This window comes from Osmerus mordax, chromosome 7 (genome assembly GCF_038355195.1).
Source record: "Osmerus mordax isolate fOsmMor3 chromosome 7, fOsmMor3.pri, whole genome shotgun sequence".
Taxonomy (NCBI): domain Eukaryota; kingdom Metazoa; phylum Chordata; class Actinopteri; order Osmeriformes; family Osmeridae; genus Osmerus; species Osmerus mordax.
Genome location: NC_090056.1, coordinates 12061643 through 12075053, shown reverse-complemented (window position 1 = coordinate 12075053; position 13411 = coordinate 12061643). Strand labels below are relative to the sequence as shown.

Sequence of the window (13411 nt, the reverse complement as noted above, 5' to 3'; positions counted from 1 at the left end):
TACGTTGAGGCAGTAAAAAGGTGTATATGTAAATGCTTTTTTATGTTGATTTTCTCTTCCTTATGCACACAAGGGGGCAACAGCTCATGTTGTGACAACCCTATATTAGCGGTCTAGAAGATGTATGTATGTTCATAGTTAGTGATGTAATTTTATCTCCTAACTGGTGTAGTGCCTGTTCATCTTAACGTAACAAAAGGTTCATTTAAATATGCATAAAGATGATTATGGTTATGATACTAATGATGATAGTGATGAAAATCCTGGATCAAATTTGTTGTGATGGTGTCAATATTGCGATATTGGTTTGAAAGGGGAAAACAAGTTTGTTGAAAAAACAAACAAAATGTTTGGTGTCTTTGTGTGTTTTTTTGTGGAATTTTAATGTGTAGTTTGGGAACTAATTGTATATTATCAATGACTGTTGATATGATAGTAGGAGTTGAACCCCTGTTCAGGTAAAACGTTTTCTGCTTTTCTATTTTATTTAAGAAACATGTACAAACATAGGATGGGAAGGTAAAGTGGATGCAAATATATTTTAGTCTTTAAAACATTACAAATCACACAAAAGAAAAAAACATTTTAAATGCCATTTGTTGCATGCACAGTTAAACATTATGGCCCAGTTTCCCAGACATGGATTAAGCCTGGTCTGGGAAACTGGGCCTATGCTTCTGTATGGAGTTGTGTTGGGCTATACAGTGTACATTCAATCCTGTAGCATGGCCTTGACCTTTGTGGATATTAAATATTGGGAACACCGCTGCATCTGACCACATTCAAGGCAAACTCATATCCACCTATTTATCCAACTATTTGTAAGAATGTGGGAGTGCAAGTTGTGCAATAGGCAGTCTGTATATCCTTAGCCAGCAGGATGGCGCTTTATCCTCACAGCCCTCTTTTTAAATAGTTCTGTATTTGAGGGGATGAAGGATGAAAAGTTGAGTGCATTTTAGTATGTGTTTCTAAATCTACATTCACTGAAATGGCATATGCATGACACAAACAGCAAGCATAGAGAGTCCAGAGTCTGGTCCAGTCTGTTTGGCTTGTCTATTTTGCTCTCATCAAAGCCTCCCTCCTCCGATATTCTGGTCCCAACATCATACAGGTTTGACAAACTGGTACACCAGCCTCTGAGAGACGTCTGGCTTACGTATGATGCCCTTCTTGTAGTACTGTCGTATGGAGCGACTCAGCTTATCATAGTTCATGGCTGGACGGTTCTTCCGGATTCCCCATAACCGGGCCACATGAGCAGAGTCCTCGATTTTGAAGATTCCTGTAGATAACACGATAAGCTTAGAAAGACTGTTCAGCGCTCAGAGTACCCTGACAATGTACAGAGTAGGGACCCTGGGCCCACCCAGGCCCCGCAGACAGAGTGGCCCCGCCCCTGCTCACCTTTCTCCTTGTTGAGCCAGCGGATGGAGTGTCCGTAGTTGTGTGGCTTGAGGAGCAGCTCCCGCAGGAACTGCCACAGGTGGATGGGCTGGCTGGAGCAGCATGAGTCTGCCTCAGGACACTGCTCGTCTGCACCTTCACAGGAGGGAGAGACACGTTAGGGAACATAACATCCAGAGAACATTAGACATTATACAGGCCTATACCTATGTAGAGATATAGCATTCATTATGTTACAAAGTAACTCATGAACCTGGTTGAAAAAGCATATTAACGACAACAGAACAGGCGATGCTTAGCTTAGCACTTACCATTGATCCTGTCATTTCCGGTTGAGAAGCGTTCCTTCATGCATGCAGCTGATCTCCAGATGTCCAGATGAGCGTACAGCATATCTCCACACTGCAGCGAGCGCTGCCTGAAGTCCTCCTCGGTCATGGAGCACAGGTCTCTCCCGCTGAGCTCCTGGTACTGCCTGCCCACCTGGGGGAGTCTGTAGAGGTGCTCCGTCCACAGCAGCCACTTCTGCACGTGCCCACTGCTCCACTCCATGGGCTCTGCGGATGTAAGAATGTATGCAGATGTTTTCTTTCGTCTATCTTATCATCAGATGTAACGACGGTCTTGTTTGACTCGTCATTCTCGGGTCAGTGTGAGATGATACTTTGAAAGCCATTCACTGCATGTTGATACACCGAATGGCAATGGAGGGAACAGGTGGGTTATAACAAAGGAAGACATTCTTCCTCCTTGCTCTGTGTAAGCTGTCACTCAAGCCATGTCAAATAGTAAGAATTGATATGTGAAGACTACCATTGCAAGCTGTCTGTCGTTGTATGTTTTTGGGTGCAGTTTCCTCATCTCTTTCATCATTAGTAAACATAAATGCCATGTTTCCATACACTGGAAACTGTGCAGGGTTTTTTTGAGAACTGAAGATGATGGATGTACACTGTACTCTGTTTACACTATACTGAAACCTCTCTGCATGGTTCCTAAGTAGCGTGAGATGGTAAGTTTGTGTGATGCAATGTCAACAGAAGGACCATTTGCACAGGGAGGGAAAGCCCCAGACACTGTCTCTCTGTTACTGTCAGCAGAGCAGCAGGTGCATCACCATAACGGCTGCATGAAACATGTGCCTACTGACCTTTACTGGCTTGTTTGCTCTGCTTTGAGTTGACATGTGGTTGCAGGAATAATGACATTTTCAGCTGTAAAAGCCTACCAAACCCCCAACTCTACTGAGCTGCGTAAATCCTTTAAGAGCTTGTCAATCAACAGTTAGTCTGATTGATGGCTCTCAATGGCAACATAGAGGTGAGAACCTTTCCTTACCTGGGGTGATGTTGAGTAGTTTGCAAGCAGTCTCTATGTCCTTCATGACCTCTCCTACCACCATGGTCTGGACCTGCTCCAGAGAGCGCTCCTCCAGCTGGCCCTCCAGCCCAGCAGAAGAGCCTATGGCCTGGGCCTGGCTGTTGACCACTGGACGCTGCTCTGGGGCCCTACATGCTGGTAGTGAGCAGGGTGTTGTGGCCTTCAGTCGCCAGGAGCTGTCATCATTCAACAGCACATCCCAGTAGACTCCGTGCAAGCTGCGCTCCGGCGCCCCCGGCAGGCCACGGGGCGGTTTGACGTCCTCCTCTTCATCCTCCAATGCCCTGAGCATGGCAGTGTGGGGGGTACTGGAGTAGAAGGGGATTTGTGTGGTACTGCCCACTCTGTCAGAGTCTGGACTCCCCATGGCCGCTAAAATACTGAGGAGATACGAGTATGAAGTATTCTCCCTGAATTTGCATTTATAAGCTGTCCTCCCAGACAGTACTGTCTTTATACTGCACTGGAACCAGACCCTTATGCCCAATATTGAAACAGAAGTAATCCTAAGCAAACTTGACATTTCATCAGTCTTGTTTGTTCTGTTCATACTGCCTTTGAACTGTAGCATTTACCAATCTCCTTTCATGAACACTGGATTCAAAATACTGTGGTAGGGTAGTATATTTGAGAACTTGTTTTAGCCTAATTTCTACGTTCTGGGTTAAAGGTAAGGTGTAGGTAGGTAGGAGACATGTCAATTGTCCTTTAATTGATTCGTACTTAATATACCATCTTACAAATGGTAAACTGCTCAGATATCTTAGCTTGTCAGGATTGATTGGAAGTTAATCGTAAATTGAAGCATGCAGCTCCCCTCCCAGAGTATAAGACAAAGGGTGGAGAAAGTTAATATCCTATTCGGTGTCTGGAGTAAGTTAAAGTGGAGTGACTCAGAAATGGAGTGGTATTGTATAGTGTGACGTACGAATTGCGTGACACTAGTTGTGAACATTGCATTCTCTATTGTTTTTAACACAAACTGTTGTAACCATGGGCATGTCTCCTAAAAATCTCCAATCTGCCTATGTGTATAGACAAGATGAGTCATCAAGCACTCAATGCGTGTAACTGTTTTCGGTCACTCTAGGCCCTGCGGCTTGAGTTTGACAAGCAACAGTCTCTACAATCTCATTTGATAGACAGCTACCAGTGAAAGTGTCTGCCATAAAATGTACCTCTGTTGTTTTTGTATGTGAAAGTAGATACATTCCACAAAACATGTTTTGTATGAAGGACTTTGGGGATCAACAAACTCTGTATAATGTTGAGATGTGGTTTTGGTATGAGGGTGTGCCATTCCTTGGACAAGTGCGAATCATAAGTAAGTTATAACAGGGAAGTTAAGGTTCATATTTATGCAACCTTCAAAACCTTGAAAAAAGACTGCCTTTGTGTGTGTCTGCGTGTGTGTATATATGTGCGTGTGCTGACTTTAACACAGTATCAGAAGTTACATGAAAGCAAAGCACTGGCAACAAAAAATAGTGACATATCCTACTGTAGGCACTATGTTTAACAACTTACAGATAACATTGATCGAACAGATATTAGAAGCATTCAGCTGCTCTGAACACAGTTTAGTCATTCATTACTCATAGCATTCCCTTACAGTTCACACAAAAAGAGTACTAATGCACACCTATTTGTTTATACACCTGTTCCATCTGTATTTATTACCCCTATATTTTCATTCTGAGAGTACAAGTATGTATAATAACATAGGTGAGTGTAGGCTTTTTGGTTAAACTATATCATGACATGTTATTGTATTCCTATATACTGTATATACATACAAAGTCTTGATCATTCCACTTGAGGCATTGGTTTACAAATAGATTGGTTTCTGAAATCACAAAACAGGTTTAGAAAACCTCCCCATGAGCCACCTGTGTTCCCACTGTGGCCTTACCTGTTGGAATCTTTAGAAGAAGTGGTTAGAGCTGCTGGACTGCTGTACTTATCCTATATCTCTCAGCCTCTGAAGTCTTCCAGGGTCCCAACACCAAAGATCGGTAGAGGAAGTCCCTCACTTCTGATGTGTGTGCTCAGGCTTGCACAGGTAATGATGGCCCTGGGGTGGGAAAGGGTCATTCAGTTGGACAGTATGCCTCCGGCAGCACTGTATCTGACACCTTGGGCAGGTTGGAGCACTGTCTGTAGCTCTGACTGGCCAAAGTTTTTGTCTGGTTGATCATAGGCTAGAGTATCTGGACAACTGGCTCACGGCTAAACCTGTGGTAAAAATCTGATCATGCTAGCATATCAATGCCAGAGGAGGAGGTGTGTCCAGCAGAGAATGTTGCAATGCTTGCCTCATTAAAACTTAGTAACAGGTCATATTCATAAGGTAAACAGTGAACAATAGATTGATGAGAACAAAACCCCCCAGACACACACACCTCCCCCTGGCATCTATTACCATTGATAGCCTCAGCTTTAATTTCCAGTCATAGTTTGGGACAAAACCATTCAAATCACACACACATTTGTAAAAGAAACTACAATAACTAATTGAAAATACATTCAAATTCCCATTACACAAATTTTTCTATATAAATATGTCATTGATTTTGATAAATTCGGGAGTACAACAGTACTTAGGAATGATTTGCTGGACCTGATGTTAGTTTCCTCCAGGAACACAATGACTCTTATTGAGGGACTAGTTGCTCTTGTTGGTTAGTTGTAACTGATTTAACTTATTGTACTTTTTTTTCTACAGGTACACTCTTACACTTTTGAGGTTCATGTTGTTTAATTTGTAACTTGTTTAATTACATGCTCTTATGGTTCTTCCCATTGGCACTTATTTGCTTTTCACAATGTATGCTTCATGTTTGGCTACCCGCAATGTTTTGGGGCTATCTCGTTGTTATGATCAGGGACTTATGCACTTTTGTAAAGCTCTCTCTTGGAAGTCGCTTTGGATAAAAGCGGCTGCTAAATGATTAAATGTAAATGTAAATCAATAAATGAATGCTTTACCCTGTCTTTTCACAAGGTATTTAAAAGTAAATATAGAAATAGTTAGGTTAATTGTTTAATGTAAAAAAAAATACACCTACTTGATAGTCAGTTGTTTCCTTATAAGTAATTTGACTTAATGGAATGGAATAAAACATCATCTCATGAAACATCTTCCTTTTTTGTGGTCCTTTTCCAGGTTACTTGAATCAGCATAGTATCATATGTGATGGGAAAGCCTACAACGATTTTTCATGTGTGTGTGAAGGTAATTGTTTGTACTGGTAAAGCAGCCCCCCCCCCCCCCACACACACACACACACAGAAAAAAATAATTTTATGGACAGAATAGTTAAGACAAGATTGAAGACAAAACATTGTTAGACAAGGGTTATTTAACCCTCTCTCCATGCACTTTCCATTGAAATTAACTTATTGAAGTCAGTTATGTAGAAATTGTAGACCTTTGAAATGTAAATGCCAGCTACTAATACAAGAATAATACATTTATCAACAGATTTTTGTAATTCCTCCTGATCATTAAACTTTTATCAGGACCAGAAATGATTGCACTAATTCATACATATAATTTGATAATGGTGACTTTGCTAGGGTTTACAGTTGAGTGTTAAAAATCATCATCGTTATACTGTACTAAGAGGTTGAAGGTGCTTATGTTGGCCCACTGTCATTTATTTTCCCCAGAAGAAACAATGCCCAACTTTAAAGGTAACATAAAAGGTTGTGTGACAACTACAGGTGTAAGTGCAAATATTTAACAGAAGAGCAATGTTTGTGCAGTTCTATTGAAATATTCAAAAGACCTACCATGTGTCTACAAAGATTAATTACCATACGAAAATGAAACTTCCTTCATTTGCTTTCTTTATCTTACAAAACATAATTTACATTGCATCTTCCTGTCTTCAGATTTTTCACTTTCTTCATGACTACCCAAGCTGTGGTCTTTTTGTGTACACTTTGTTCTGTTTATTTATAAACCCCATATGTTGAAATGATGATTGAGCAGAATTCCCTGAGGCAGTTTCTTTTCTTTCGTAGAACATTTAACCAGTTGACCGTCAGGCTAGTAGCACAGTATTCACTGACACTGAACACTGAAAAAAGTGAGTGAGTGGATACACCCACCCTTTTCACAGACTGGTCACATTGTTGTCAATAATCTTTTCCCTTGGGAGTTTTACCTACATCGCTAAGCAAATAAAGGCTTTAAAAAAAAAGCCTCAAAAGACATCCACATTCCTTTTAGAAACTGACCTTAACAATTCTTTTTTTTTTCTCGATAGTTGAGATAAACAGTTATCAACCACAGAGTGACTGATGGCCATAATTATTCCATGAAAAGCCCCTACATTTGTCACAGGGAATGTAATAACTCATGGTTGGATAGGAACAAACCCCCACTGACATTCAAGGCCAGAACTTGAGTTAAGGCCTTTAGATTTAAGACGTTATTGACTTAATAAAAGCACATGCTACAGTTGTTGAATGCCACGCAGACAATTCATTCTTGATATCCAAAGCACCCTAATGACTTTAAGGAAACATAAACTCAGCAACCTCTGGCATGACAATGTCACGAGCCATATTGCTCGTTCTGTGCATGATTTCCTGCAAGTTAGGAATGTCAGTGTTCTGCCATGTTCTGCAGAGAGCCTGGATCTCAGTCCCATTGAGCATGTCAGGGACCTGTTGGATTGGAGGGTGAGGTTAAGGGCCATTACACCCAAAAATGTCCAGGAATTTGCAAGTGGTGGAAGAGTGGGGTATCATCTCACTGCAAGAACTGGTAAATCTAGTGCAGTCCATGAGAAGATGCACTGCAGTATTTAATGCAGCTGATAATGCACCAGATACTATTACTTTTCATTTTGCCCCCCCATTTTTTTTGTTTAAGGACACATTACTCAATTTATGTTAGTCACATCTCTAAAACTTGTTCTGTTCGTCTTAGTAGTTAAGTTTGCTGACAATACAAGCAGTTGAAAGGGAGATTACATTTCTGTTTTTTGGGGGGGGCTGAGTTTATTTACATCATATACATATTATTGTTTAGTAGCACTACTAATTGGTTATTTCAGAATACAGTATGTCAATTTAAATGTATTACAAAATCTTCAAGACATCAAAGCATTTTCATCTCCTGGACTGCGTACACATCCAATGGAACAGGTGCTGTATAAACTAAAAACAACTTTTATTGTGAATTACAAAGAACAAGGACACCATCTTTTTTTAAATTCAGTGATAATTTAATCATACAAACAGCCATTCATTCGGGAAAAAAGCTTTCATATCTTCGCTCTGACTCACTAGTCTTCTAAATGTCCTGTTGTTGTAAAACTCTGAAGTTACACTCTAACACCATCTGATCCATCCAGCACAAAGACTTCAGAAAACAAATGAGCATCACAAATGATACAGAATTCAACCAATTACAGAGAGTCAGACTGTAAACAAAAAGAAAAGAGCAAGAAGATAAAGCAGTGTATACCTTTTATGACGAGGAGAAACAATGTTCTTTAGCATTGCAAATGCAATAACATGGTCAGTGACATACCAAAAGCCAGCAGAGGCAGGTATAAAATATGAGAAGGTGTGGTTTTGGTGGCTGCAATATTGTCCAAGTTTAGTCATCCCTGGGGCCAATTGTTAGTTTGCAGACGTTATGTGCCCAGTCTAAAAAAGGTGGACATAGGTTACAAAACCAGGTGGCCAAAACCAGGTGGTCAAAACCAGGTGGTCAAAACCAGGTGGTCAAAGTCAATAACTGTAGATAAAGAAATAATAAAATCTCTAAATAGCCTCCAAGACATTATAGCAAAGAGAACTAGACACCACAATTATATAAACATCTAATGACTCAGTGCAGAGATCAGTCAGTAAGTGCAAGGAATTGTACACATTCAGAAACTTATCCTATAGAAAACATTGACTAGACAGTCTCTTATTTTCTGATTTGTATGGGTGTCTTTTATACATTTAATTGCCTGAACAAAAGATCAACTTTTAATTTCAGACGTCATACAGGAAATATGATAAATGGTCAAGAACCATGACATGAAGCCAAGCCAGAAGACATCAACAAGTACATGTCAGTCCAAGGCATCTATAGAACGTCTTTGGGAAGATTAAAATAAGATGTGTAACATATTTTTCTACATTCATCAAATACATTCAACTGAAGATGATAAAATTAATAAATTGTAATAATCAATGGCACTGTATAGGGATAAAAATGTGCTATCATTTGCAATATTGCAGAACTCCAACCAACCAATAAAGTGTTACTGTTTGTAGTTTCCCCTCGAGTTTGGCATGGGTCTGATCACATGTTGCTCTCCAGTGGACAAATGCAACATTACATTTCAGATTGCAGGGTAATCTTTGTTAGCCTGGGAATCAGACAAATCTGCTGGCTCATGTTTTATGTGCTCTTGCAGATGTGTCTGGTCATCCTCCCATTCAAACACATTTCCCTCCAACCAGAATCTTTTCAGGCCGATATGGGGTGGGTTTAATATGATGACTGTCCAGAGAAGAGACGTTTTTGTAAACAACCAATATTACGTTATGTTGCATCGATCGAATTCTATGTAATTGCGTCCAGAGGTTTTTTGGTCTGCGCCTGTTGATAACAACCCATGGAAATCGAAAATGAATACCAGAACTGTTCCTATTTTCAAATAGTTTTGGAAATGCCAGGATAATTTTTGTTCTAATATAATCAATGGTAAAACATGGCAGAAAATACTGTAATCCTTCATACGCTTTTAGATTGAACTTGCTTTATATCGATAAAGTAATAATACATACATTTTTAAGGGTATATCTAGTCAAATTTGGAAAGATTACTTTGTCTCCTCTTCTTAACAAGTATACACCATGAAATACAATAAAAAGTTAAGTTAAGATAGAACTCAAATGTTTAGAAATCAGATCTGAAACTAGAGGATCAGAAGGCAAAAAAATGGCTCTTAGTCTCTTTCAGGTTGCACAACAGCACGCACACATGCTCAAACACACACATCCACGCTTCTCTCATCACTGTAGTCTTTACTGCAATCTGACAACTAAAAAATAAACTAAATAAAGATCAGAAAAAGATTATCATCTTTTTCTTCTAAAAACATCCATAGCACTCATTTTAACTTAGCATTCACACATGCATACGCTGGATGTGGGATGTAGGTTGAGCTTGAACGCTGGGAACAGAGCAGCCTCGCCTGCTTCAGTGGAGGGGGGCTTTGCATAAGTGTCAGTATGAATCTCAGTAGTCTCCATCAGCACCTGATAACGCCTCCTTCCTCAATAGTTGGTGTGACTCCAGGGGCACAGTGCTGCTTGACTGGGACCATTCCTGTGTTTCAAGACTGCCCGAAAGGATAGGGTCCGTGTAAACCCTGTGGGAGAGGAATACAAAAGAACTATAAAGAAATAGACAACTTCAGAGACAGCCATATTTCTCAATATTAGTTTTGCCGGTTTGGTCTGCACTTCCATTCAAAGTCCGAAAAAACATTAATATTGCTAATATGTCCCCAATATCACAACCGATCGCAAAGCCCCTTGGTCAACTCACATTGAAAATAGCTTGCTACTGGCATTAGCAAATGTATACACATTTGTTGGGTAGTTTTAGACAGCCCTTAAATATCAGGATAGCATTCTGGCTCTCTCTATTTTTGTGCAAGACTGGTTTGCAGGACTGGAGGACTGCTCTCACATCAAATAATTAGCAGTGGGTTTGTGAAAAGAGTCGATCGCTAGATTGAGAGTTGTGGTGGTCATTTGAATTTCCTTTCTTATGAGGTCTTTCACAAATGTATCCAATAAACTTAGTTTTTTTCATAGAATAATCATTGATTAATAAACATATTAATAATGTGGGCAGTTGTTGCTCCATACCTGGTTGTAAGTCACTACTGATAGGTTGCTTTGGAGGCCGTTTGATGCTATATTGACAGAGTTGTGTGACAGTCCATTTTGCTCTGCTTGCATTGGGTTGGGGGCACCATCCCAGGTATCCCCAGGGTCCTTGTAACTGCTGTCCTCATGAAGACTGTTGTCATGGCTGCCAGAGTGCTTGCTCTTCTGTGGCGAGGCAAAGGGGTTGTAGTCTCCTTCCAGGTTGCGGTGAGGCTGGGTGTTGAACTCGGCCTGAAAGGAGGAGAGCTGCTGCGTCACTCCCAGGAGGCCTCCCACCTCCACGCTCAGGATCACCCAGATCACATCTGCGGAGGGAAAACAGCTTTAACACACCACCAGGAACACACAGCAATGTCTCAAGCAGATCATGCAACAGATCTGGATTACTTTAGCCAACTTAAAAATGCCTACAAATGCACATGAATCATTCGTTTCAGGGTTAGGTAACATTTTAGTTATCAGCGAACCCCCCCCCCCTCCAAAAAAAATAAAAGACTGTTGGAGAAGTTCCTCACCCCCATAGAATAGGCCTGTGGCTGTGCACATCCTCCACTGGCCCTGGTACATCCCTGGAGCTACAGGGCTCCGCATCTGTACACTCACATCGGCCATCTCCTGGGGGTCTAACGAACGCACCATCACCATGTTCACGTGACCAAACTGGTCCCCTCCAACGTACTTTAGACACACTCCGGGGGGCCAGGACTCTGCTCCTGAAAGAGACACAGCTAAGGCATGTAGGAGAAAGCAGGGTATCCATCGCAGTTCAGATGTCGAAAGTACTGTTAACAGTAGGCATCACAAGTCTGTATTGGGAATCAGTCCAACTAACCTGTGTTCTGTATTCTCCAGGTCTTTGTAAATGGTGTATCAGGGGGCACCGACTCTCCCTCCCCGATTGTCACATCCTCCACAAAGGACATGCAAGGGGCATTGATGTTGGGGCTCTCAAAGTCATAGTAGGCTCCGATTGCTGCTTGTAAGTTCCTAGGAGCGCAGTGACAAAAGGGAGAAAACCTGTATGAGTTGAACACCACAACAACTTTAGTCTCAGCTACATAGTCTCAAACGGTCAAGATGAACAGACTAAATCAGATACTGATAAAGGCTAACTTACAGGCTTGCTCTTATCCAAAAATTACATTAATTTTAATAACCCTTACTCCCTCACAAGATTCATACTTAGTTGCTTTTGATAGTCCTTTTGTTGATACTGGAGTACATGTTGAGGGTTTATAAAAGGTAAAGCACTAATTCTAAGTTTAGCAACTCCATTACTTAGCTTACCCCAACACGTCACATGACAACAAATCATGGCCTTCTACAAAAAATATATAATTCATGTTCATGAAAGCTAAACTTGACTACAACAATCACGCATGTAAAAGTAACTACATACATAAGAAAATACATCTACAATGTAAATGACTCGTATGCCAAATATCGGTTACTTATTCATGTTTGAAAGGCCAGAACAATGAGACAAATATTTCACCTGCAACATCGTTGTTGTTGCGCTAAATTGTTACATAAGAAACTGACTTCGGGACGCGAAGGTTTTTCCCAACAGATTTCAAATCTGACAAATAATCTCGTGTGGACGTCTAGTTGCTAGATAAACGTGAAAGATTATTCTATCAAATTATTTGCAAATGAAGGCCGTGCCAATAAACTAACCTAGCTTCCAGTACTTACCCGTCAGCCCACACAGCCATCATCAGAAAGCTCAAGTTTATATTTCGTAACACACCTCACATATTCCCTCTTTAAAAGGCAATGCACATACCTAACAAATTCTCTTACACAGTGAATTTAAACTTACTGTATTTTTCATGAATACAGAACTAGCAATAAATCATTTGAGTAAGCTATATAGCCTTAAATAATAATGCTAGTGGCTGTAGCTGGGTAAAGTTAGCTCTAGCTCTCAAGCACTGCCATATTGATAGCTAGCTAGCAAGATTGCAGGTACACTCCAGCAACAAACATGCTGATAGTAAATATGTGTATTGGCTAGCCACATATTCCTGTCGTTGTTGACGAAAAGATAAGAATTTAGCAAAATCCTAAATGCAGTTAGCTGACTATACCTCACATTAGCAACATTAAACTCTGTCGGGCCCAGGAACAGCCAGGGCGCCGCGGTCCCCGGACTCACCAATTAGTCATATCAAGGAAGAAGGCGCATCCTGCGGGATTCAGTTGAAACCCAAGCAGTCTCTGGAACTCTGATATGAGAATATCTTTATCGGTAGTGCCCATGCAGCTGAATTTCTGCATTAGCTCTGGATCCAGGTCTAATTCCATGCCCTCCATCGTGGATTTCCCCGGACAGAGACAGGGGTAGCTATAATAATTTAGTCCGAGGCCTCAACCTGTCATAACAAACTCAACAACAACCCAAATGCGCATGACTGTCACGGAGGTACGTGACTTTCGTTTAAGATAACTGGGCCTCTCCCCGGTACACCTAGTAGTTTGCAGTGGTTTGCGGTGGAACTGTCCATAAACTGCTGTTTTTCGGCAGAGGAAAATGTTCAAGAGGGTTAGGACAGCAACCAAAAAAATGCGCATACGCAGCGCTACTTGAAATAGCTTATTTTGCTATAGCACTACTTGCCTTTTGGCGAACTTTAAGGCCGTAGTAGGTTACCGTCTAAAATGTAGATTCTACATGTTTTTTTGCGGTCAGTTTAACCTACTC

The 13411-nt window shown here is 40.9% G+C and overlaps 2 protein-coding genes across 2 annotated transcripts; both read right to left on the bottom strand.

Annotated features, from left to right (window-relative positions):
• Positions 1 to 477: 477 nt before the first annotated feature.
• Positions 478 to 3167, bottom strand: LOC136946277 (SAM pointed domain-containing Ets transcription factor-like). Its single transcript, XM_067240570.1, has 4 exons — positions 2749 to 3167; positions 1722 to 1967; positions 1411 to 1545; positions 478 to 1288 (listed from the first exon to the last, which is right to left on the bottom strand). The coding sequence occupies exons 1-4, from the start codon at positions 3155 to 3157 to the stop codon at positions 1110 to 1112; spliced, it is 969 nt and encodes a 322-aa protein (XP_067096671.1). The 5' UTR covers positions 3158 to 3167; the 3' UTR covers positions 478 to 1109.
• A 4635-nt stretch (positions 3168 to 7802) lies between these two features.
• LOC136946437 (protein ILRUN-like) lies at positions 7803 to 13141 on the bottom strand. Its single transcript, XM_067240771.1, has 5 exons — positions 12866 to 13141; positions 11540 to 11694; positions 11223 to 11420; positions 10687 to 11012; positions 7803 to 10181 (listed from the first exon to the last, which is right to left on the bottom strand). The coding sequence occupies exons 1-5, from the start codon at positions 13021 to 13023 to the stop codon at positions 10146 to 10148; spliced, it is 873 nt and encodes a 290-aa protein (XP_067096872.1). The 5' UTR covers positions 13024 to 13141; the 3' UTR covers positions 7803 to 10145.
• Positions 13142 to 13411: the final 270 nt, after the last annotated feature.